General features: G+C 37.9%; 2 protein-coding genes across 2 annotated transcripts in view; one reads left to right on the plus strand and one right to left on the minus strand.

Moving 5' to 3' along the window:
- The first annotated feature begins 962 nt into the window (after window positions 1-962).
- On the plus strand, window positions 963-4,723 carry myl13 (myosin, light chain 13). The gene is made up of 5 exons (XM_010767630.1): window positions 963-1,154; window positions 2,705-2,732; window positions 3,138-3,287; window positions 4,053-4,226; window positions 4,325-4,723. Exons 1-5 carry the CDS (start codon window positions 1,035-1,037, stop codon window positions 4,429-4,431), a joined length of 579 nt encoding a protein of 192 aa, XP_010765932.1. The 5' UTR covers window positions 963-1,034; the 3' UTR covers window positions 4,432-4,723.
- A 5,468-nt stretch (window positions 4,724-10,191) lies between these two features.
- Window positions 10,192-27,460, minus strand: part of LOC104942411 (corticotropin-releasing factor receptor 2) — a 48,841-nt gene continuing 31,572 nt past the window's right edge. Inside the window, exons 3-12 of the mRNA XM_010767631.1 lie at window positions 22,539-22,624; window positions 20,946-21,052; window positions 20,054-20,171; window positions 19,679-19,832; window positions 16,061-16,121; window positions 15,891-15,963; window positions 15,286-15,371; window positions 13,363-13,498; window positions 12,846-12,887; window positions 10,192-11,376 (exon numbers count right to left, since the gene is read on the minus strand). Coding sequence (XP_010765933.1) covers window positions 11,236-11,376; window positions 12,846-12,887; window positions 13,363-13,498; window positions 15,286-15,371; window positions 15,891-15,963; window positions 16,061-16,121; window positions 19,679-19,832; window positions 20,054-20,171; window positions 20,946-21,052; window positions 22,539-22,624 — 1,004 coding nt within the window. The 3' untranslated portion in view covers window positions 10,192-11,235. The remainder of the gene's footprint in view (window positions 11,377-12,845; window positions 12,888-13,362; window positions 13,499-15,285; window positions 15,372-15,890; window positions 15,964-16,060; window positions 16,122-19,678; window positions 19,833-20,053; window positions 20,172-20,945; window positions 21,053-22,538; window positions 22,625-27,460) is intronic.

A 27,460-nucleotide genomic window follows, 5' to 3' on the forward strand; every position in this document is an offset into this window, starting at 1 on the left:
ACAACAATATTATTTTGAAGGTCTTTGAATGAACATCTCAGTCAGTATTTCTAAAAATCAAAACTATGATTCTCTTATGAAGAGAGAATATGGCCTTTGGCTGCTGCACTCTACATTGATTTGCAAATCAATTGAATGTTTGCTTGGGTTGGTTACACACACATGAGCTTTATTTGAAAACAATGTGAACACCAGAAACACCACCCTAGCTGCCACTTTGTGTACAAAGCTCTAGTCCATTCAAGTGTGAATGTCAGCTTCAGCAAGTGGCACTAAGTGTCATCCTAGATTTCTTTCTAGGTACTTTCCTCACTGTGTTATTGATGCCCAGCCTTTAGAGAGGCATGTTCACATATAACAACGCTCGAAAGCCAGAGATCAGACAGTGACAACGTTCTATGAATCCTATTTTAAGCCGGCAGATTTGTATTTATTGTTCTGAAAATCCCATGATCAAACCAGATAAATGATAATCATAAACGTGTCTCTTGGCACAGCATGGGCACAGCGAATGCTGCTCCGTCATTGGTTGTGATATTTAATAATAGTCAAGGATAATTTCTTGGAACTGTAGCTCCCACTTCCCATCAGACAGCATTGCTGCTCTGTCATTTCAACATCTTCACCTCCTCTTGTCCACTAATCATCTTTGTCTTCATCCCCTCCTCACTAATAACCACCACACTTCACTGAACACGGTCAACTGTCCAGGATCGCAGAGGTTACACCAAGGTCTCACTAATGTTGATGGAAATAGCCTGATTATCAGAAGCTCCCAGGCGTAGGAGCTTTCATATCCTGATGATGAACACGTACAATGGCAACCTTTGTCTTAAATAGAAGCACAAAGCCACATCCTTTTATAGTCATCCCTGTATTGTTGGCAGTGTGGTTGGGCATTGTGGGAGGGGGGGTAGGGGGTTGTGGAGGACATGACACCTGTGGACAGTGGATAAAGGGACCTCACCTCTAATGGGCCATTTCTAACCGCAGTACCCCTCTGCTGTGTCTTTCCTCCACTTTGAAATCTTGCGATGGCCCCGAAGAAGAAAGAAGAGCCGAAAGCTGCAGCAGCACCAGCAGCACCAGCAGCCCCCAAACTCCCAGAGCCAGAGCGCCCTAAGACCCCGGTGTTTGACCCTGCAACAGTCACGGTAAAACAAAAGAAAAACAGCACTGCAGAGCAATTGTAGATCTGCTTTTAGACGGATTGGAGTGTTTTGGTCTTTAATCAACCAATAATTACTCACACTTGAAATTCAACTTAACCAGTAAATACTTAAATGATGTTTTTAATAGAAGCATTTCTAATGATCTTACTATGAGATGTTACTAATAATGAGATTTCACAGCAATGGTCTGTTTGAAAGCTAAGCTGGTGTGTAAAGAGCATCAGAGACCCCGTGTGACTTAAATTCAGCAGTGCAAGTGAAACAGGAGTGTACAGCCACATGAAAGGTTATATTCACAATTTGTATAACAATTATAGTTAGTTCAGTGCTTCATTAAACTTCAAACATGCATTGTAAATTGTGTAAAGCTTTGACTTCTTGTCGGGGGGATTCAGAAACAAACTGATACCAGACATCATGGAAAGATCTTCTGCTGACTGGGCCCCTTCTCAATGGATACATGTTTTCCTGTTTGAGGGGAGTCTCTTTGTTATAATGGAGCTTGGTTAAAGCCACAAAATATGATTTTATTATCTTTGAGAATAGCAGACCACCCGCTCAATTTCTCTGAGGGCAAGTGGTTGGAAAATCTGGAAAGGAAGAAAAGTATAGATAATTACATCCATCGTCATCCCTCTCTAACCGAGCTTAGATAAGTGTTTGGATAATATTTTTTACAAAGCTTCATAGAGGAGCTTGGCTTTATATAAATCCAGACATCAGCTAGAAACTATGGGCACTATTTGATGAGAGGCCAACATATACAGTATAAATAGTCATCATTTGTCATGGGTATTAAGAACAATAATGTATTTTAATTTCCATGTTAGAAGTTGGTTTGACATCTCTTTCTCTGCAATAGCGCACATGTTAAACAAACAACAATTATTTTACAATTGCTTTGTCCTTTCATTCTGATGCTACATCTGTTTGATATCCACTTTTTAAAAGTGTGTGTTGGTCTTGAAGAGTCCCTGGAAATAATTAATATAGAGTGATGATAAGGTTATTTTGAACGTTTTGAACCTCATGTTTCTCACGAAAAGTGGTTGATGAATGATGCTTAAAGTGAGTGCATCCAAACGTTACAGGACATTATCATCAACTTTTAATGTATTGACCTAAATGTCATTCTAGCTCTATGAAGCTTTGTAAAAATATGATCCAAACACTTATCTAAGCTCGGTTAAAATGTCCCCTCCGGATGGTGTTAACAGTATCAAACATTCATCGCCAGATATTGCGACTAAAAATAAACTCCAACGAGGCAGACGGTAGCAGACGGACTGTAACAAGGAGGCATCCGACTGAAGGTCACCGATAAACAACGCACTAGGATCAGAATGTAACTTGATCTGTTGGATAAGTGCTGTAACGACAAAGGTCAGGCCAGAGGTCACATTTAATAGCTTTTTCTGTGTTTCTTTTATGAATGTATTCTGCCGTATATTTGACTGACTTGCCTTGTGAACTGCGATAATCACGCATGATCTGCAACATCGAACCGCCTGGTTTGCTTTGTCTCCTTTCAGCTGGAATTCACCCCAGAGCAAATTGAGGGTAAGATTGACGTTGTTGTTGTTGTCGTTTGTGTTGCATGGAGTGTCAGCTATTTATAGATGGATTGAGTGGACTGTGTGATTGTGCCCTCTCTATTAGTGTGTGAGAAATGCAAGGCAACAGCTGATGATACAACGGATCAGGGATATTATTTTAAAGTAAATATTTCCATCAAAGTAGATCCCTTTTAAAAAAGATGAAGGCACTTTTCGAGAGGTACGCATTAGGGATGGATTCTTTCTGGCTCCTTCTTCTTCTAGAAAAGGACTTTTACCTCATCGATGTCATTAAACATGATTACTTTGAAGCATCTTGAAGGCCTTATTTCTAAGGTTATGCATGCATTCTTGGATCACAATGAACTGAATAGTAATCAGAATCACCTGTTTTTCGTTGTGTTTTTAGACTTCAAAGATTCCTTCCAGCTGTTTGACACAACACCAACCAACGAGATGAAAATCACTTACGCCCAGTGTGGTGATCTGATTAGGGCTTTGGGCCAGAATCCTACCAACACAGAGATCATGAATGTCCTTGGAAAGCCAAAGGTTGAAGGTGGGTCAATGTCTACATGCACCAGGGGCGGTTCTAGGGGGGGGGGGGGCAACAGGGGCCAGTGCCCCCGTAACACTGACCAGGGACCCCCATGTGGCCCCCCTCCAAAAAAGAAAATAGGTTATAATATTACGATTTATTGGAACTAAATCAAATCAGAGACCCGGATTTAAAGTGGAGATTAAACTGTTCATTACCTTATTTAAAATCAAATACTGTTTATGTGTTTTAATTAAATTGTCACTTAAAGTTACTAAAACAAATACTCTACAGATGTAGCACTCCAGATAGGACTCCACCTAGTGGATCCCATTGGCTGGGGGCGTTGCCAAATTGTTAGAGGGCGTTGCCAAATTTCGCCATTTGTTCAATTATAGGATTTAACCATGGCGCTTCATTCACAAATACACAAAGACAACTTGGTGTTATAGAACTTAGTCTCAATAACTGAAACAAAGGACTGTAACTTAAATGTACTAACACAAATACCTTTACAAAAACAAATACCAATTACCGTATTTTATGTTTATTTTACAGAATTACTTTATACTGTCTTTGTCTTTTTAACCTGCTTTTATTGTGCCCCTCTCATGAAATAACTGGCCCCAGCCTGGCCCCCCCAGTAAAGTTGGTCTAGAACCGCAGTTCTGGTTCAAATGCAGATCTGTGGAAAACGCAGAAAGGTTACAATTAAGTTCAACATCGGTCAGAACTGCAGCCTGCGCAGATTTAATTTCCTTTGGTAAAAACATTTCTCACACACAGACATGCATACCAAGATGCTTGACTTTGACCAGTTTCTGCCCATGCACCAACACATCTGCAAGACCAAGGACTGTGGTACATATGAGGACTTTGTGGAGGGTCTGAGGGTGTTTGACAAAGAGGGGAATGGCACAGTCATGGGAGCTGAGCTGAGACATGTTCTGGCAACATTGGGTGAGCTAAACAGTTTTCATAATGATTTTTTAAAAGCGATCATTATTAAGATGCATGCTGGGCTAACCGTCCTACTGTTTCTTTCTAATGCTCCACAGGGGAGAAGATGAGGGAAGGTGAGGTGGATCAACTGATGCAAAACCAGGAGGATGCTAACGGATGCATCAATTATGAAGCTTTTGTGAAATACATTATGGCCTCCTAAAAAGGGTACAAGCGTATTAAACTTCATTGTCATTCTGGTAATGCATCACTCATTATCAAATCAAAAGGAGTGGTAATTAGTTTGCTTGTCCTTCACCAGGAAATCCCTGACCCCTTTGCCGCAATATCATTATGTTTCTGTAAATCCCATCGTGTATATTTCGAATTTCGAATTTACAACTCATTATATTTCACCTTGTTTATCTACGATGGCTTGTGTAGATGCAGTGCACACTTTGCACCCTACCCCTGTTATTGTTGAAGATCATAGTGAATAAATACATTCAATTTGACTGTGTCCTCTTTGTCAAAACAACTCAGTGTATAAGATTGCCGTTTGAGCTAGGTGTATCTAATAAACTGTACCTACTCAGTAAGCACATATTTAATATTGTGTTCAAGTTTATTAAGTCTTTTTACTAAAAGCAAACGTGTGAAGTATGAAAGCCTGAGACAAAAGATTAATTCCTTATTAAATCAGTGTCTGAAGTTCAACAACCTAAACAAAATGGCAGAATCTAAAATACTTGTTCATCAATAAGACCAAAGAAATACAAAATACAAATAATATACTGTAAATAGATAAATAAAATAAATATTGGGAGGGATGAAGCCCTCTTTAATGGTCACACATGCAGAGCATACAGCACACACAGTGAAATGTGTTCTCTGCTTTACAGATACAGAAATTGTTGCTCTATTCGAAATGTGTAGTAGTAGTTTCCTTATTCAGCCAGCAGGGGGAACTGTTGTTCAAATAATTCCTGCTTTATTCTAATTGTATTTATTCAGTACACATGAGGAAAAACAACATGCTCTTCATTTGTTGAATGAATGAATCACCCACAAAGTTTGGTTGTATATTTTTAATATGTAATTAAAGCTTCAACCTTTTTGGATGGGCCAATGAGATCATACAAAACCTCTCAAGGTCACAAGCCATCCATCCGGCTGGTGCCACAAAACTGTTATTTAAATTCAAATTTCTATTTTGATCCAAACCATGACCGGTTTAATCACATTGATGATGAATCCACGTCTTTCAACTCTTCACATAAAACTCATAATAAGCCTAATTATCAAAACTGATTTCATTTAAAAATGTCAAACCACACGTTCACTTATTTTAAGTTGATAAAAAAACTTCGCTTTCCTTTTCTCCTTCTTTGAAATACACATTTGCAATTAAAGAAAATGAACACAACCTTTTCACAGGACTGAATATGATTAATGTTATGCTGCTGCACTGCTGCTTGAACATGTTGGAGTTCAGAGTAGTTGGGTGTCTCGTGCACATCCTGCATCATGCAAGATCAGTTTATTTTAACAGGGTTGGAAAATGACATTTCCATTGTTTCTGAAAATGTTTAAACATATAAAAAAAACATCTGTAGTCACAGTACGACAAAAACCTCCATCTCTTCAGCAGCTGCACATTTGGCAAATGATTTATTCACTATCTCTCACAGTTTATCACGACTTTTCAGATTTTCATTTAGTTTTTAAGTATTAACTTGAACATTTGTGGTTTTTAAAGTGACTTTACTTTACTTTAACAACTCTCGGGCTGCCACCAACTAAACTGTGAGAGTTTACTGTGACAGTTCATTCTGAAAGTGTTTGACTGGAGGCCGAGGATCGTAATCCTCTTAGTTCCCACGTTGTATTTATCCATAAGGAGCTTTAAGTAAAAACTATGTTAACACTTTAAAATAAAGTGAAATATTTAAACCAACATTTTTTAAAGCATACATTTATATATCCCCATCTTGGTATCTTTGAAAATTGGGGGTGTACATTATAATTAAAAGGGGAACATTGTTTGTCTGCACAGCATGAGTTGTAATGACTAGCCCACGGGCATTTGAGGAGAAAGAACTAAACTATTTTAATTTGAACATTAACATGACCTTCACGTTCCCCACAAATAGCTTCTGCAAGCACTTCTCCCTCTGTGGTCGGCTGACCTTCATCACACCGCATCGTATTGTCAGTCAGCTCAGCTCTCCTGAGCATCAGGCTATATATTTAGCAGTTGTCTGTGCACAGTCAATTTGAAATTAGACCTCAAGGATCGCACCAGTTAATGGTTGCTGGAGTCTTTCAACTCAATTGCATGGCCTTAGTAATTCAGTAAACTGACTGCATCATTTATTTAATGTGAGGAATGCTATTCATGTGAACTTCGAGTGCATCGACCTTGGCTCCAAAAGGCTTCTCCTGTGTCGCAGATTTAATGCTGCAATAAAATGTTATCTTTTGACAGTCTTGATTATTGTGATGCATTAAATAGATTTTTACGTTTTACTTTGCACTTTTATGAGCCAAAGCTTTGAACTAAAGTTTATTATACTATTCTTATTCTTCTTCCTTCGGGCTTTAGTCACTGAAGAAAAACACTTACTCTCTTTTGTGCATTTTATTTACATAATAATAACTTGATATTACTCTCAAGAAAATGATATCAATTATATGAGAGCTCATCCTATTTTGTATTTTTAAAATGTGTTGTGAGTATTTAGGAGATGCATCAACATGCATCCTTTTGCTTTGTCATTTGAAATGTATCACCGGTACCTCCCATTCCTCTTTATCATCTTTGCAATCATTCAACACCTTGATTGGAGTCCTTCTGTGGTAAATTCAAGTGATTGAACATGGTTTGGAAAGGCACACACACATGGCTATAAGGTTTAATAGCTGACAGTTATATCACACCAACAATTCAGATAGAAGCTCAGACGACCTGCTGAACTGACACAGCTTTGTGTTGGGATCTGTGAAAGGTTACCACAAACTTTTCTGCTGGATTGACGGTTCAAAGGAGCCCATTGGCCTCCATATTTCTTAAATGGAAAGGGTTGGAAACAATCAGGATTCTTCTTGACGCTGGCCGACCTCCAAACTGAGCAATCAGGAGCGGTCCAGAGGTCCTGTGGAGATGCAACATACACTGGTCGGATGAAACCAAGATTGAACTGTTTGCCATCAACTGTAAGCATCATGATCTGAAGGTATTTTTCAAAAGCAGGGACTGAGGTGATTCCTTCAATAAATTCATGGTCTTGAGGTCAGAGAGGCTGTATTGCTGCTTAAGGAGTTTCAACTAAATACTCAGTTAAGCATCTTAACACTCAGGTACATGTGATGTAACAATTTAACTCTTGAATTCTGTTTTCACTTTTTCATTATCAGGTATTAAAAGTAGATTGTTGAGGGGAACACATCATTAAAACAATGTAAGCACAAGACAGCCACATAACAAAATGTGAAAAAGAGGAGGGGTCTGCATACTTTCTGAATGCAATGTGTATCCTGAGAAGCTACTTTGCAGACAACATTATTTATGCAAGCTAATTTGTTCTAATAACAGATAAACCCACTTAGGATCTGCATTATGGAAATGATAATCATTTTTTAAAAGCGTTATTGCCTTAAGTGATTGGAAACATTTTCTAATTAACATTTCATTCTTTTTATGTTATAATTGATTCATAGTGTTGAGGGAAATTCCTCCTGATAGCATTATAAATCTAGCATTAGAAGGCTGAAGTGCTGGCCTCGGGCTGAGAGGCAAGCCATTTATTTTTAGCTGAGGTAATGACTGGTGAAATGCAATTTAGTATCCACACAAAGAAGGCTGGGGGCGAACAATCCTCAGTGCAGTGCTGATGTGCTGCCTGCCTCTGGCGCTGGTACACTTCAGAACATCATATCCACTGTTCGCCTTTCATGCAGTTGTCAACCATCAGAGCATGAATTGTCACAACAAGCCTTTATTAGGCTGCATCAGAGTCACGGCTAATTGTTTGGGGGACGTATAACTCATGGAGTCCTGAGGCTTCTGGGCACAGGCAGCAGTTTCTGCTCCACTTCACTCCACCCAAGCCTGAAATATATAAAACTGTAAATACATTAATGTTACGTAATCCCGTAAGGTGTTCTCGGAGGACTCTTCAATCACTGAAAACTATATCTACAAGTAACACATGTGCCAGTGAAGCTGCATTAGTCTATCTTTAGAATAATTATATGATAATTAAAAGACTGCTGCATTTGTTTATTACACTGCTCGACGATAGAGGGATTGATAGCAAATGAATCAACTAAACAGATCCCATTAGTGCAATCTGCAGCCAAGGCCAGATTGCAGAATACTGAATCGACACAATGTATCATATGCTGTCAACTCAGATCATTGTTGTTTACGAGCTCCCTTGGAAATAACAAAAACAACAAAAATAAGAGTATCATTTTTATTTAAATCAACATTTTTTCCTTTCACATGTGGATGTACAAATGTATATCAGTAGCACGATGATACATCATTTACAGAGCTTCCTTTTCCTTTGTTTGTAAGGCAACATAGGTGGTTCAACAAATACCATTAAATCAGTCGAATGTATTCATGTACAGTTATAAGTTAACAAATCTGACATCACACTGCATTGATTACATTTCCTCATGTACATTAAATGGTGTCAAAATAAAGTCAACACGATTTGGTTTACAAAGTGCAATGGCAACAATAGAAAGATGTAGATAATAAAAATGTAGGATGCTGGTAAACATGGTTAATCTCTTTGGCGAGTTGGAATAAACGATGGGTTTTCTTTAATCCTGTATCAAAATATTAGACTATGTATTTGTTTTGCCAACATAATATCATGAAAGGTTTTGCAGCGTTACAGCTGAATGATACTGGACACAGAACTACAGGAATAGTTACAATAAAATATTTACATTAAATAATTAACAATTGATATCAGTCCGGTTGAGCAGCATAACAACAACAACAACAACAACAACAAATTATGCTGTAATGTATAAAAAAATACAAAAAATTAAATATGAAATGTACATTTTACTACATTGTTATGTTTGATGCAATACCTCCAAACGCTTAACATCAACAGTAAATCCAGTGCATTTTATCACATAATTACATAAATATGAATAAACCAATAAATAAATATTAACCTGAAATAAAATAAAACAATCAATTTTAATATTAGACAAGAGTTGGATAAGAAGAAACCACGTTCGGAGTGTATCACCAAACATATCAAAAAATACCTCTTTAAACATTCTTACTGTACCAGCTGACAGAAATACTTCCACTGCATGAAAAGCAGGTCATATAGGACACACACAAAGGAGCATCTGCATTTAAACGTAAGCTAGCAGCATCGTTAAGACTTTTTTGATTCTTCATAAACCTTCGTATTCCTGGAGTTTGACTTTGCGGATAGATGAGTGTTCCCATTATTGTGAGCAGCCTGAGCAGATGTAGGAGTTAGCATCACAGGCAAGTGTGTGGTGCTCATTTCATCAAGCTCTGAAACCAGCAGTTTAGTAGTGACACAGATTACTAGAAAGCCTCAAGGATTTCATAAAGCCAAAAGAATGTAATCTGCCCCCTCTGTGCCTGCATGATGAATCCAAGCATGTCACACATATACATTACATAAATGACTAGGCACCAATTTCTCAACTCTATATTATGTAATCTTATCTTTACTCGTTTAGAAGAAAGATTTAATTTTCCACTGCTCATCCATCAGCCTCAAACACGCATGGTGGTGACTCATTTAATTGCTAATTATGTTCACACCTTCCTGCTCTGAGGAGAAGAAATAGAGGGTGAAAGAAAATATCAGGAAAAGAGAAGAAGCTGAACACAATGTTTACAACAATACAAGACAAACATATCAACACTGTATACAAGATCAGACTTTAAGGAGAGGACTTCATTTGAATGGCTTGTTTGTATAAAATGATCATCCCACATTGATCAAAAAGAAACATTTAAATGATCCTTTTATAAGAGAGAACAGTGCCTCTTTTGAATGAAATGCCTTCCTTTCATAGTTTTAGAAACAGTTAACTCAAGGAGCATTTTGATATTCATCTCTCTAAAGAAGACTTGCAATAATGTTTGAGCGATGCACCTCTCCGACTAGGTAAGAATGGAGCAGATGCCTACAAGTGCATGAGCTGCTGAAGCATCCTGCTGCAAATCCTCTAAGATTATCTTGCTCCTCTCACAACCACTAAGCAGTAAGATGACAGTGAAAACAAGCTAAAATAAGACTTGCTGTGATGTGACAGTTACATGAGGCCATTGTTTAAATACTTTCCAGAAAGGCTTTAAACCTGTACCTGTAACATGTACAATTTGTTAGTGGAGATACATCTCCATGTGCTATTGAAGTATACTTTTAGATTAATTGATATTACCATTCAGGAGACATTGACTGGCTCTTCAGTCAAACTGGACACACTACGACCTTGTCGGAGGAAAAAGTCTGTTCTGTAAATCACCTCAATGTTTGTACTCCACACAAAGATCAATGATATGTGTCAAGTTGCGTACTTCTGTATATAATGTATGTGCTATTTTAGGTGCCAAAGGAAACCAATGAAAAGCAAGACAAAGTAGTTGTTTACTCATAATGTTCCAAAAGAAATGCTGGACACTCGTAATGAAAGTAGCAGTCGCAATTGCGGTTGCTTTGGTCAACACAGCACTACACAAATAAAATGTATACATGTGGGTTTTTTTTTATATTAAATACATGTAACACTATACTACAGTTGAACACCATGATTGTATTGGGTTAACTAACAGAGGCGATTATCGCTCCCAGTGAGAGCACAGCAGCGTGTTCAGTTTGAGACTAAGCTACATGGATTAAATTCACACACTGCGCCAATGTTCACATTGCACGACATGGCAGTGTACTGAGGAGAGTATTTGAATTGAGACACAGCATGATATGTTGTTGTGGAGATGATGTGCTGGTCACACAGCTGTGTTCTGTTTGATGCTGTGGAAGCTGATCCGGGTCGGAGACGTGGGGATGGACATGGCTCGTGCCACTCGCACTCGGAGGGCATGGTTGTCCTGCCAACGGTGCCATCGCTTCCTTACTGCAGAACGTACCTGAAATGTTGAGGATGAACATAATGTATTTTAAAATGATTATGAATCTGTCGCGTATATTCATTAAATAATTATTACAACATAACACCTTGAACAAGTGGTCTTAATAAGCAATACAACTGTTTATTGAATAAGGAGTTAAAACCAGGAGAAATATGCTGTTAGCTTAGCATAGAGACCATCCACAGTTAAAAAATACACATTACATCTCATTTGTTTAACCTGTGTAAAAAAACAAGCTGTGACAGAGCTAGGCTAACTCCTTTCCCGTGTTTCAAGCTAACCGTTGCTCACCGTAACTGTTAGTTTAAGCTTAACGAAATACATATGAACGTTTTATCAGTGTCAGTGTCAAACTATCCTTTTAGTGTTGAATTCAGAATCCAGACAGAGGGTAGATAAAATCCTAATTTTGATCTTTCAAAGTAAGTAAAAGTTAAATATGTAGGTATAGGCTATGCTAACAATAATTCAACGTTTGAGTTCATGGAAATAACAATTTAAAAGGATCCGTCCGTAAATAATACAATACATTTAGAGGCATGCAACCCACTGCCCTTCCCGCATTCAAATCAGTCGTTGACAAGAAGAGAATACTTAAAGGTGGGGTAGGTAAGTTTGAGAAACCGGCTCGAGATACACTTTTTTGTTATGCTCTTAACATCCCGATAGCAATGAATATCTGAAGTGCTTTGACAAAAAATCCATTAAAATATGTAATCTGTGGAAGCCGTAGTACTGTAAAAAGCACGACCAATCATTTTAGCCGGCCCGGCTAAAATAACTGGATGGCCTACCTGCCTGTCAGCCTTCCATCTGTGCACAAACTTATCTCGTGCCCTCATTGGTCATGTGCACGTTCGTGTGTGTTGGAGGAGGGGCTCTGTAAGGAAGTGGCAGATTTTTTCCGGTTGTGTATTTTCAAATTCTAGCGCACTCGAGCTGGTTCCTCCAAAATTACCTACCCCACCTTTAAAACAAAAACAACTTTAATAAATTATTGTACGAGTGGGAAATATAAATTCTTCACAATCCTTCATCAAATTAACAAACCCCTCGGCTTCCGAATTTCAATTATTCGACGCTTGTGAGAGCACAGCAGGAGGGTCCTTAACTTTTCACAATTACTGACAAATGCGTAATCTTCATTATTGCATTAATGACTTACATAAAGCTGGAAGATCAGCAATTTGCTTTCATATAATTATAGGAAAATGAGAGACATTATTTTTGGGTGTAATCAAAATGCGATAATTTCCCTATGGAGAAGAAAATCGCTCAGCTTTTTTTAAACAAAAGATACCTGATCCTACCTCGTGCTTGAACCAGCGGTTGATACTAGGAGGGTAGCAGGATGTAAATTAAGCAAGAACATCCTATTGGGGCTTTATTAAGATGATATATCAAGCAACACATATCTTAATTGAATTCATAAAAACTGAGTCTTTTGCAAAACTCCAATGACTCACCTCTCCGTTTAGAAAGCAGTAAAACACAGACACAAAGAACCCCTGCAGAAGAGACACATTCATATTAAAAGATGTGAATGCGGCTGTATTGTGTAACTAATTAGACATCAGATCATTTAGATGGTGCAATTAGAGAGAAGAAGCAAAAGAAAAGCCTATACAACTTTGATTGTAGAGAAACTCTGCATGAAATCTGTTTTTCTTGGCCCACTCAGTCTTACATTTAAACACATAAAATAGAAGGATTAAAAAAAAAAGGCCAAAGAGCAGACATCAAGCCCACATGGTTGTGTTAATCCTGTCAGCTGAGAGCCCTGAACATGAGGCAGCAGACATGCTGTGTATAAGCACAGGCAGAATGCTACTTCAAATCATCTTCCCACAAGAAAGCTCAAAAACTGAGAGAAATTATGAAATGATAGAAGGAAGTGCATTAAGAATTCAGCATGACTCACATTGTGTGTGGGCTTTTTAAGCGTTGGCCAGTGTCATACTGCATCATTATCCTTAGTCTTACCTGAAAAGACTGCAAAAAGGAGTTGAAATAAACGAAAACGATTTGTGAGATGTCGTCCTCCCCCGGATTTACAAAGAAGAGCATGTAGGTGATGCCCAGCAGGGGTAACAAGACGAGCGTTGCCTTCACGGCTTTTCTGTGAAGACAGGGATGGAAAATCAATAGCTACATTCATGAAAATACTATAATAAGAACCTGGATTTCATCCCGGTTGGTTTTGGAAAAAGGCATGAATCTGCATCAGTTGTCCAACTGGCTGTGGAAGTATAACAGTTCACAGCTTCGATTCTCAAATTATCAATGCATCGGAGATGAAGCCTACAGTGCAAGATGGGTACAGTTAGGGCTGCTCGATTATGGCAAAAATCATAATCTCCATTATTTGTGTCAATAATTGATATCACGATTATTAAAAACGATTATCCATTTACTTTGAAAACATGAAATTATTGGAGAAAAAAAATGTGAACAGTAGGTTTTTAACAGTTGATTACACTGAACTTTAGGTATAATTCAACTGAAAAACCAATACAAAAATAATGTAATAAAAAAATTATCGTTTTATTTCGATTACGTTGTTTTCGTAATCGTTGCATGCCATAATCGTAATTGCGATTAAAATATGATTAATTGAGCAGCCCTAGGTACAGTATTGCATTGTATTATAGCACAGGTTTACAGTATAATATGTAACTAGAGGTTGTAAATGGTAAGTTAATATTTTATTTTAATTGGTTTCAGTGAAGGGCTTGCAGCTCTTTATGGGCAACTGTTTGAATGGTTGGAGATCTTTCTGATCAAAAATATTTGTGTTGTGTTTCAACAATGCATAAACAGTGTTTGTCATTTACAGATGGAAAGAAAAATATATGCATGAGACAGTGGTCTGTACTGATTGTACAAAGAGAAAAAATAATTACAAAGAACACAAACAAACAATAACAACTACTAAAGTAATCCTCTACATTGGAGTTCTTTTAAACAAGATAAAGAAATAGCGTAACTCGACAAATGTGAGTACCAAAAGCGTTTTAAAACAAAGTTAATATATACCGGTACTCAGAAAACTGCCCGTAATAATGACATTCTGTGCCAAAGCAAGCAATTTCCACATCACAGAAAATCCAATTCTCCTTGTCAAATGTTCCCCCTGCTGGTTATATTGTTAATGCATTTCTGTATAAGAGACAGTGGTTTGAAGAAACCATTATGTTTTATATTTAGGTTAAGAAAGCTGCATGCTTCACGTCAGCATATCTGTTGAGCCACAACCATAAATCCAACTCCAGCCTGGAAAGCCTGAACTCAAGTTGTCTGAGCTTCGACACTACAAACACCCTCAAAATAATCCCCCCCGAGGAGAAAAACACAGTTGACACAGTAATCAAAGTTGCAAAAGGCTTGACACTTCCAAAGATTACTGGAGGGACCCAATGAAATGGCTCTCTTGCACAAAGTACTGTAACTATGTTTTGCTTACTCAAGTCAAGTTGGTTTTAGACACATTTGCATACACATACAAGCTTCAAGTATGAGGGTTTGTTAATTAAACACATACAAAAAAAATGCTTTGACGGTGTTTTGGTGATTCATTGTTTTTAATTTATCATAATAATTGGAAGAACAGGCAATACTTAGCACGAAAGAGATGCAGCAAAACCCAAAAGAACAATATGATAAACTCTATTACTGCACTGGGGGTGATTTGAATATTTTGTCATTAACATTGCTTCCTTTGATTCACAAATGTATTCTCTCTGAAAGGATTTGAGTGAAACAAAATCAAAATTGTGAAAATAATTATGAAGGTTATATAAGTCTGTTTTCTAAATCCACTCCTTTGATGCCAATGTTTTCATCATCTCTTAAGTACATGCTGTCAAAGCAAACAAAAGGAGAAATGTGATTTATTTCTCAACTCACCTGTACTGTATCGTTTCAGACGTGGTTGAAGCCCTTAGTTTGGTCATAAGAATTCTTACTATGTTGAAGAGGAAAACAAAGTTTATCTAGAAAGAAAAAAAGAGAGAAAATAATTAGCCTTGAACCCTGTGCTACGGTAACCGTTCACAAGAAAACTGAGAGCAATTTTCTCCAGCAAACATGTTCTGCTCATTAAATGCTGAGTAGAAGGAGGAGAGGGCAACACAAGTCAAAGCCCCCTCCTCTTTCAAAATCAAATTGTTAGAGGAGCACACAAATCAAAAGTGGTTGCTAGACAGAACCATTAGTGGAGACATACCAAGAATACAATTAGATTTTTTTTTTGAATTATTGTGCTTGAAATTGCCTGTAAAGGCAGATTATTCAACCATTCCAAGTTATGTATATTTCCAAGAATGGAAACCGCTTCATTATGAAACCATTTTCATATTATTGTATTTTTCAGAACATCTTCAAGCAGGCATCAGTGAGACCTCCCATGAGAGTGTAAAGTGAGAAATGTACTGTGCAAACAATTTCTTCGGATAATGTGAAAATAACAGCAGTGGTTGTACAATGCAGTGCCTTTCTGTGCCGAATCTCACCAAAAGCACAAGAATGACTGGTCCCTGGTAAATGTAGTCCATATACTTCCCAGGTTCTTTACCAAACCAACATCTGTGGACAGAAGAAGAAAATCAATAAAAGAAAATTCAAGAAAACCCTAATAAAAAAATTGTGCGAGAAAACATATCGATTTTTCAATTAAACTTACTGTTCATTTTCGTAATACAACTTTCCTATAGCCCAGGCAATAATTATAGGGCATGGAATACCTAAAGAAATCAAAAGACAACACAAACAGACAACATTTTTCAACAACAAACCCTTAAAACATTGTGCAGCTGGATCAAAACGGAAAAACTTAGCAGACCAAATAAGAAGAGACATCCTATATGTTTTCACTGTTGAATATGGAAAAATGAATATTTATCTGAATAACAAATGTTATGGAGTGGGAGCTTTATCAAAGTCAATAATAGAACAAGTAATACATAAAACATATTGGGAAATACTTATGATAACATGAGAAAAGCTTTGTCACAAAATGGATGCAAAAATAATTATTTAAATCAATTTAAATCATCTCAGAAACAGAACAGAGCATGTTGAATTATCCATCACACACACAGGTCTACCGCAGCTCTCTGATCTGAACATGAAACACATTTCAACACAGATCCGTCAAATCAGCAGGAGTTGTCTAGTAGCAGTGTTATGATTAAAGGAGAGGACCGCCTCATTCATGGCTCAGGGGATTTGATCTTATTAGGTTTGGCTTTTATTTTGGGTGCCATCCTCTCTTTTCAACAGACATTCAAAACTTTTCTTGTGCTACTGTATATCTGGTTTTATTGACTTCTCATTTTCCATACTAAAACACTTGCATTTACTGCAAAAATAAACTTAATGTGGCTTGTAATTCAGAGCTTATGCTTATTTTACAAACTCTTTGGAGACTTTGCCGCATAACAAACGTTTTTGCTGCAGGTTAAAATGAAATGAAAAACAAAATGAAAGCCCTTTGAAATATCTCGCTGCTACTCTAAAGCACTCACAAAGTGAATTTTATGGACGGTCTGCTTCGTTTGAGCGAGCAAGTTATTCTTAACATCTTTGCCCTGCCTGTGAGCCAACAAGCTAATTTGGCTTCTAGCCAAATATAATTGGTGAGTGCAGAAATCCAAGGATGAGTTAAAGCATACCATAAAAGTTTTATAGACAAAGTGGATGAGATGATCATAAGGGGGAATGAAGAGTGAAATGAACTTTAATGGAGATGAAAGAGTACAAGTTGAAAGGTAACATCAAGGCCATGGTGCAAGACCCACTTCCATACGTTTCTTAATGAAGTGTTATTAACAATCCCTCAAGATTTAAATTAGTGACACAATGGTAAATCTAATCTCTTTACTCGCTTGGGTTTTCGACAATGCAGTGTTGCGAGTAATAAGACTAAAACATGTTGTACAGAATTTAGTTTGTAATCTTTTACCTGTATGTTTTTGTATGCACTGCCTGTTTATTACTTTAGACTGAGTTAATGAGTAATTATATAGAAAGCATTACCATGTGCTTTTAGCCGGTTTCTATAGAGAGGCGAAGTCCCTCCCTTTCCGGGGGAGCTCCATGGGACCTTATTTCGGAAAAATTATGTATTGAAGTCAATGGCGAGAGAAAGATTATCTTTCGATCCCGTTTGAATTGTGCCACGAATTACACATATGATGATTGTCAACTTAAAAGATAATTTTGGAAGTCAAAAAAATAAAAATGTGTCGTAAAACTGTGAAGTAACATCTCCCGTCTCGCACCACACACCAAGACAGCCGTCACGTTGGCACATTTCAATTCTTTCTTTCAGAATGAGGCGAAAAGTATTAAAAGAGGTGAAAATCACTACAAGTCTGGGCATGTTGAGAGCTGTACATACACACAAGGGGAGTTAGTCGGTTCCGTAAGAGCCAGCATGCGGGACTGGGATTCTGGGATATGTAGTCTTTCTAGTTGCGTATTTTTCATAGTCTTATATTTCAACAGTTTTACGACAAACTGTGACTTTTTTGACATGGAAATGATTTTTTTAAGATTTTTTAAAAATCATAAGTGTAATTTGTGGCACAATTCAAACAGGATCGAAAGATAATCTTTCTCTCTCCATTGACTTCAATACATTATTTTTCCGAAATAAGGTCCCATGGGTCGGAAGTATATGGGCGGGACTTCACCTCTCTATTGCTGCTGCAACATGTGACCCCCCCCACACACTGCAGCTGTAAGCATGCTATCATTTTAACAGAAATAACATTGTATGGCAATCATTATATACATATTCTCAGGTCTCCCTTGAAAAAGAGAGCTATGATCTCAATGGGACCAATCTGGTTAAATAAAGGTTTGAAATGAAATTAACTACAGAAAAGAAAAAAATATGATTTTTCATGATGTCATTTTCATTCAAACAACATCCTGTGGGTTATGTAGGTACTTATCTAAATTGTATTAAAAACAACAAAACAAGTTTAATGAACACCTGCAGGAGTGCTTACTGAATTTCATACTGATGAGGTGAATTTACTCAAAGACTAATCTGCTCAGATAATCTAATCATCACGAGAAAAGCTGTCAGCCATATCTTAATCAGATTAACTCATTAAAAGTAGATTGATAAAATGGATAGCTGCCTTTGGGTATTTCTATGTTCAGGTCAATATTAGCTTTCCAATCATGTCATCCATGTGTCATTACCAATCATTTGTCATTTACTACTTTTCTATTTATTTTTCCATTCCTGTATTCATAAATCTCTTTTGAGTCATGTGAGCTTGACCTAGATGCAGTTAAGTATATGAAGAGTTTCTTTCTGCCAGAACATACAATGTCCATTACATAAGCAGACAGAAAGGAAATGTCAGACTGGCTCAGGGAAGCATACAAACATGTTTCTAAGATTTGTCTGCCTCAAGACGGATTATTCTGACACCATGCGTCTCTTAATAGTGTGGTTTAAGTCAAGGTGAGCATAGATAATTCATGTGTTCATGACAGGGCATCTGCCTCATCTCAAAACTCATTTTATCAGTGGAAGTCAAGCACAAAAGATTACATTTTGCACACTTCGCTGCAGCACTGCTCTGTTATGAAATTAATGTATTATCTTGAGTCTGAAGCACTAAAAGGTTTCCATCCACTTCACTTGCTGACCAGAGTTAACTTGAAGTGTTGTCAGTTAGGCAAAGTTCCCTTTTTATTAGGAGTAAAAGGCCTTGTGAATATGTGGGTCAGCTGCTTAAGAACTTGGTTCCAAATGAAATCAGTACCGTTGTAATAAATACACGATATTGAAGTTGTTCATTATGGGAAGATATTTAAGCTGCTAGGATGTTAAAACTACTCATGCACATGTACTGCTGGTGAAGACCATGATATAATTGAAATCTCCACAGCAGCTAATAAATTAGGCCATGACCTTTTCAAATGTCAAGAATTAACTTGAAATACAACTCATAACCTTGATTTGGAATCAAAAGACACCAAAAACATAGTTCAATGTTCAAAATCACTGCATTTGAGACATCAATTATAACTGGACTTTATATTTGGTAGGGTAGCCTAGATTACTCATCTTTTAATATTGTAGAATCATAATAAGGAAAAACTATTCTAAAAAGGTTAAAACCAGAAAACCTCACATATGGTTTTCAAACACTGTCGCTGACATTAACTATGTTCATTCAAAATTCAAAACACTGTAACTTTATCACACTGTTTCTAACACAGCCTGGAGCTACATGCAGTGTTACTAATGCACTGTCAACAAGGGCATACTCACACCAGCCGATGAAAAGAAAGACCCACTTTCTGAGCTTATCGGTTGAATAAGTCATTACGATGGCTGTGTGAAGGTAGCATCCCTCAACAAACATCCAGAAGAAGTTTGTCACCACAAAATAATTGTAAATGGTTGTAATTAATCGACACCAAGGCTGAAAAAGAAGAAAGGAGACTCAAAGCAACATGAATATGTGTTATAATTGGATATTGGATACTTGTCTGTTGATGTTGGACATGGAGCTACTGTGACGCAAGTCAAATTTCAGACTTGATCTGACAAATAAAGTAATATCGTATCGTATCGTATCGTATTATAAGATTGAATAGCTTAACTTTTATGTTTCGAGTAGACAAAACTGTTCAATGCTGTTACCTCATTGCTCTCGTGGATATTGTGGTCGATCAACTGAAGCAAAAACCACATAACATTCCTCAGTATGAAGGTGGTGATTAAGTTCCAGTGGATGATGTTTCGAAGACATCGTATGCTCCTAAACCACAAGCAAAATAAAGACATGTATTATTATCATGCTTTCATAGAGGAACAGATTATTAAAAGTGCAATGAGATGTTAGGTCTGAATAATATTGGCCTTTAGCCATATTGTTTGCAAGTTATTGACCAGTATGTCACAGTTAGAGGCTCCAAGATTACATACAAAAGGCATACATTTCTTCATTTATGTATTTATGTACTACTTATTTCAAATATCCAATACATGCTTCAGTTTACTTAATTTGTATGTGCATTGTTACCATTAATGTGCAGACTACTAGAAGATTTTGATACTTCAGAACACTTTTTAATGATTTAAAAGCAGATGTATGGATGTGACAAGACATCTGTAGTGTAAGTAGTGTAAGATTGTTTAACACAATTTGTAATAGTTTTTAATCTTAGAATAATACAGTGACCATTTCATTTTTGTATCTAATTCATTTTGGCTGAGAATTCCCCATTTCACAAACCATAGTGCGTGTCTGTGTGTGTGTGTGTGTGTGTGTGTGTGTGTGTGTGTGTGTGTGTGTGTGTGTGTGTGTGTGTTTAAACCAGAACATTAAATATGACATGACTTCTTGAAATTCACATTATGTCTTTCTTTCGCCACAGAGCTCCACATGAGCCGAGCTGCAGAGATCTATTCATTTGACATAAGCGAGTTAATGATTAGCAGTCCGAGGAAATTACGTGAATTTCCCTGATTGTGCTCAATGAGGTCTCATTCATACAGGACACATTTAGATGGGGACTATTTCCGTACTTGCCTTAAGCACAAGAAGAGAACGAAGGCCACGACTAGAGCTCCCACAGAGATACAGTGACCTAGGTAGTTGATGATCAGCGCTACTTTATAATGCATTGGATATTTTCTCTGTAATGACAAAACATGGATTACTTCTTGAATGTAAATGCTGGATAATAAAACAAAGAGATTAGGTTAGGAGAACAGAAATACATGAATAGAACCAAGGTTTGTATATTTATTAATCTATCTTGTTTGGAGGTTTAAGTCAAGTGAAAGAAAGCAAATGTCATTGAAGCAAATTTAGATGTCACGGCCTAAAATAATCTGAGAAAATAGAGCAAAACCCAGAAAAACCCACAATGAGCAGACAAGATGTGAGGTAATCAGGCCAAAGCTAATTACTTTCAGCTCATCAGTCTTACTATTTGGCTTTATACTGTGATTTTTAATTTGTTCAGCAGTCTGGAGGCAAAGGTCTAAACCAGGGGTCGGCAACCTTTCTGATATGAAGTTCCATTTAAAAAAAAAATTGTTATCAGCGTGCCAACGATCGAGAATTATCAACGGGGGGCATTTACCACATTTAAATAATTGGTTTAAACGGCATAATAATAAGGACAATCGTCCGTTCTGTGATTATCCAGAACACACATGTTATGATATTAGGGTCATGCAGAGTGAGATGAGATCGCTGTCCCTTTAAGAGAGAGAGAGAGAGAGAGAGGGGTGTGGCTTGTGCATGTGTGTTGTGGATGGTAGAGCGACAGTGAGGGAACGTGTGTATGTTTCTGGAAGTGAAACGAGGAAGCAGAAAAACAGAGGTCTGTGATGTATTTTGTGAAACAGAAGAACAGCTAAATAAATGCAACGGCCTCCCAAGAAGTGCTCGCCTCCAGTCATTTAAGCTAAAGTGGGTTATTGAACCTGAAGCTTGTTGCTTCTGCCCTCCTCGACTACGGTCTGGGAGCCGACAGGAAAGTTCAACACAAAGATGGCCAGTCCGCCCCTTTGTAGCATATTATTTCGATGAAAGATCGCCACTGGGCTTTCAACTAAATACACAGCCACGCAAAAACTGCGGCATTTGCACAGCTCCTTATGGGTACTGCAATTTGTGAAGTGCTTTCCTCCGTGGTGAAACGATCCGCACTGCACCACGGAGGAAAGCGGCAGAAAGTCTCCTGGAGATAAAGAGAGCGGGGCTGCGTTGCGTTCATGGCTTCCTTCTGCAGGTAACGGGGAGACGCACTCTGGCGGCGGTCTCGTTCAGGATCCGAAAATACAATTTAAATATTTGTGCACACTTATTCCACTTATTCCTAGTGTGCCACTGGTTACGGTGCCGCGTGCCAATGCTGGCACTCGTGCCAGGGGTTGCCGACCCCTGGTCTAAACACTTTAACTGCACTGTGTGGAGAAATAAGATGCCATTCAATTTACAAACACCAAACACCACATTACTTTGGCCACAGTATCTAATTGGTATTCCCCTGTGTGCCATTATTGTAATAAGAAATAATTAAAGAGAAGTTGTAATGAGCATTTATCTGAGATGGTCAGCACATTTCTTACAGTTATAAAGACCTGACAGGATTGCTCCTGCCACACTAACCTTCTCCTCCAAAATAGGTTCACAATTGGAGTAATTGCTCTTCAGCGCCCACGTCCCATTATCCATGCATTCCCTGTAAGCACTCCCTGCAAGAGAAACAATGAGAGGCACGGTTAGGAGAATAATCATGTGTAGCAAACAAAAATAACCTACAGAGCTCCGGTGTCTAGAGCCTCTGAAACGTGTACTATGGAGATGGGACCAGCTGGAAGAGGGCGTTAACATTTCTAAAAAGGGGAAAAGTACGGGGGAAAGTACTCCGGTGTGAAAGCGCACACATTGATCATGTTTCAAACACAAGTTGATGGTTTATTTGTTCAAATCTCCCTTCTCTGTTAAACATCAGGCACTGAAATCAGGGCTGGTGCAGGGCGTTCATACTCACTGTTTGCCAAATAAGTAAGCACAAATTACGAACTCTTTCTTAAAGCGCAGTTCAAAGTGGGGCACTCACTACTATCTGTTTGAGTCTTACACAGAATACCAATTCACCAAAGCTTCTTACTGTGTCATTTTATTTGCATATCTCTTCAAACCTGCTTTCTATAATCAACGGTGGACAGAATGTTTCCTTTTTCAGTACTGCATTACCTTATTATCTCTTTAGCATGGAGTTGCTCAGAACATAATAGGAATACAAATAAAAAAGTGTGTTTTTCTATTATGATCAGCCACCCTGGTGCCAAGATACCCATCATTAATGCAGGGTTTATATTATGTTGTATGAAAACCATGATGAAAACACATAACTTATAGGTGTGCTGTTATGAGAAGCTACTGTATACTAGTCATTTCTATTATTATAAAAAGGATAACTGTTCAATAATTCACAGGTCAAGGCCTCATGTGTGTATATCATATTTTACCACAAATAAATGATGAATTGAAGCCACTATGAGTACAATAAATGTACACTAAAACTAAAACAAAACCTAAATAATCACCAATGACTCGCTTTATGTGTTTGGTGTTGTGTATCAGAGACCCTGATTTCTTCTTTTTTTTTTTTAATTGTTCCCGGTCATCTCTTCGTGTCAACCTCTATCAAAACCTCACAAAGCCAGATCTTAAAAACATTTCCTTGAATAAACTACAAAAACATCTGAGACAGCACATACAAAATGCCAATATGACAAGGGTTTATGCCAAAAGGAAATTAAATGGGTGGTCACTTGTTGAGTTGGTGCGGAGTCTGCAAACTGCAACCAATAAATCCTATTCAATCAAACCGTGCATCGTCATTAACATGTGCTTAAGTTGCTTCTAATTATACTCTTTCCTGCAGTAAATTAGTCATAGGGCCACTGAGATATTTTCCTATAAAATATGTGAACGGATGAAAGAATAAATATGTCTGTCTCATTGTTCAGAAAGCTGCACATTGTTTATTCTTTCCCCTCTGGGTTCATGAGTTTAGACAGGCTGTAATGTTTTTATTTACTCATTCCGTCTCAGAGTCTTGCAAATAACAACCCATATGGTGAGCTAACCATTCACCTTAGAAATACCTACAGGGACGCTTGAAGCTACGGCAGCCGCAGAAAAAATATCCTTTGCGTGAAAACTGCTTGTGGCAATCTAGAAACAGAGAAGGAGTTGATTTATGGCAAAACCCAGCGTATTATATAGACGATGCTTAGTACTCCTCATCCTTTGACGAGGAAATGTTGAACGCAGAGTGGTAAATCAGAGTCTGTTAAACCACCAAAGCCCTTCATTGAGTGGGACTTATACACGTATCCCCTACGGTGCAGTAAAAAAGTCAATTGAAATACTCTCTCAAAACACACTGCCTCAACATGTTCATTGATCAGGTGCCAAGTGGCATTTAGAGAGTTCTTGTGCAGTGTAGGCGACCGTGATGAGACAGCTAATGTCTCATGCATGGTTTGAACATGAACGATAGGCAAATAGTATCGTCTTATTTCATTTACAGAATATGTTACTTCTTTAAACTGCAAATTACGATACTTGATGTTCAATTGGGGCCATTATGGAATCGATTGTGGTGCAATGGAGAAAAAGAAACCCTTCACATTGTAATGTTTCACTGTTAGTGGTGATTCAACATGTAGATTTTTGCAGTCGTTATATGGAGCTGCATTACACAATACTGCAAACACATTTGACTAATGCAAAAGGTGAACTAAGAGCACTTAGACATAATAATAGGCTTCATTATAGGGATTGACATGTTGCTCTTTGTATGTACTGTATATGTATTGATGTGTTTGCACTTGTTACCAATGGATATACTTATGGTTTTAGTACTTTTAAAATGCTTAATATACAGTTATAGGTCATTTATAAAAACAAAGTTGATTTTATTTTATTTATTTTTTGGGCATTTTTAGGCAGAATGGCCCTTCCTTTGTCATATTAGCTCTTTCCATTTACAAAATATTTCTACAGAGGAGAGTTTGACATCCGACCTGACATCCCAAAAGAGCTGCAGAGTATTATACATCATTTATTATCATTAACAACTACAGACTGGATGGATTTAAAAATAAAAACTAGCATAAAATATAATGTAAAAAAATATAACACTGCACCATTAAGTTGTCCAAGTTAATGTTACAGTAGCAGTGCTTTCCAGATGAAGTTCTCCAGGCAATGATCACACCGTGTTTGTGTTGCAGAAACAGAGGAAGGGGAGCAGGTTGAGAGTTCCGTTCCTGTGAGCTATTCCACCGAGGCAGACTAATTCAAGGCACTGGTGCGGGGAGCGCACATTTCTGCCTAACCATCTGTGCTTTACGCATGATAAAGCTATTCTCTCACATTTTGGTTTTAACCTGTTAAGCCCCAAGGTCCCCCTCAGCAGGTCCTTTTTATTTATTTTTCACGACACTGTGCCTCAGCCGATCTTAATATTTAAGAACCTATTAATGTGTTATACCAGATTAACGGGAATAATCTCAGCTAACTGACGATACAAACCATTTTTACCAAAACAAAACACAAGTCTCATAAGAGGCACCTAAATGACCCCTGAGCGAAAAATGCTAACGCACTTTGGCACAGAACTCAAGATAAAAGATACCCTTATCAGGGTTGCCAACTCTCACGCATCTGGTGTATGACACACGCTTTCACTCTCAATCTCACGCTCTCACGCTGCCCAACTATTCTCACGCCAAAAAGAAGTTGAACCGGCGATCGTTTTTGGTTGGTTATTTACAATGTTGAGTTGACAGCTGCTCAAGCTGTCGATCCGCTCCCTCCCCGCCCCCACCACTCTTACAACGTTAACAGACAGCAGAGCAGTGGGAGGCGGTTGGTCAATCCCCGACCCGTATTGCGCATGCGCAGATCTAACATCCAGTAGAAATTATACAAAAGTAAAAGTCTGCTGCTTATTGTTCTACTAGGCCAAAATAGAGTCAAAGAGTATATGAGAGTGAGAGTGCGTTAATGAATATATTTGGCAGTTTGGAGTAAGTCTGTAGATTTGTTTGTGTGTGTTTCATGTATAGGCCTCTCACGATAATTAATTTTGTTGGATACATTTTCCCGGAAATTATTGCGATAAACGATAATATTGTCGGCACCGTTGTATGACCATTTTAGACCACTGACATAATGATAATATATAATAATAATTCAAGTACTGTGGTGACCACCTATTTAACCACTGGGACATAATTCAAACTTGGAACTACAGTTGCGGCTATTGTTCCCACACGGACATGTTATGTGTTACCTATATATGTGTGCCCTCCTGGGCTCTTTCTCTTGTCGACCCGGGCTGCAACCCGACAACATGTCCAATTCTGCTCTCTATTAAAGTACCTTTTCACATCTCCATTGCACCGCCTCCGACTCCCTATCTCTCGGCACTACAGTACATCCTTTCAAATTGCTAGTCACATCCTCATGTAAATGGCAATTTATCGAGTTCATTTTTATTTATCGTACGATAAGTCAATGAATTGCTTATCACAGGCACACAATAAAACAGTGGAAACAAACATGTGTTTGACTTTCATAATAGTGAATGAAACTTTGTGCCCTTTATAGTCTGTGTCCAATATTGTGTATTTGTATATATTGTATATATATCCTATGCTAAGTTCCCGCTGCTGACACAATAGCAGTCATTTAGTGCGCATATGTGTAATTAAACTCATGATATCAAAATCTCACTCCAGCCAGGTACCCAAAGTTGGCAACCCTGCTTACTTATCGTAGCTGCACATACAAAATATCCGATTAAAGCTGAGGTTCCACAGATTGTTTAGGTATATATATCATCACTGAGTGATCCGAACTTGCGACAGGGGAAGCAAACACAGACATCACAACACGTACCTTTACGGAGCTTTTACGGGAGATCGTCTCACCGTAGCTGTCAATCTGATCAAAAGACTTGTTCAATGGCATTAAAACGAGAAAAAACGCGGCTGAATCGGTTAATCCATAGGTTGATCATGTTTCTGTGTAATATTTGTATTTATTTATAATCCATAATTCAATTTTTATGTACAAATCGGAGAGTAAAAGTTAGCTGCTAATGGTAGCCACCAGAGTTATCGCAGCTTCCGGTCTTGGCTATGCGGCAGTCTAACACACACACATTACCAAATAAGGAGTATGTGGGAGTTCCCCTCGATTCCATTGGCTCTGATGGTTAGAAAGAGATGTCAATCAGCAAAATCGAGCAAGGGGGGCCAGAACACCTACACGATCAGGTGTTCTACATGGGTCACGGCGTTCTCTGTATGCCTCGCGCATTCTAGATCCATTCTCTTTGGTGGGAACTCTACCACCCGTGTGCTTTAACATCCATGGACGCGTGTTCGATATGTTGGTATTAATAAACTTCGTGGGACCATAGTTTCTTAACTACGTTTTGTTCATTTAAACTGGAAATATCTCTTCTAAATCGTTTTATTTTTGTACCCGCAGACCCAAAACCA

This window comes from Notothenia coriiceps, unplaced genomic scaffold, assembly GCF_000735185.1.
Source record: "Notothenia coriiceps isolate Sejong01 unplaced genomic scaffold, NC01 NC01_scaffold00004495, whole genome shotgun sequence".
Taxonomy (NCBI): domain Eukaryota; kingdom Metazoa; phylum Chordata; class Actinopteri; order Perciformes; family Nototheniidae; genus Notothenia; species Notothenia coriiceps.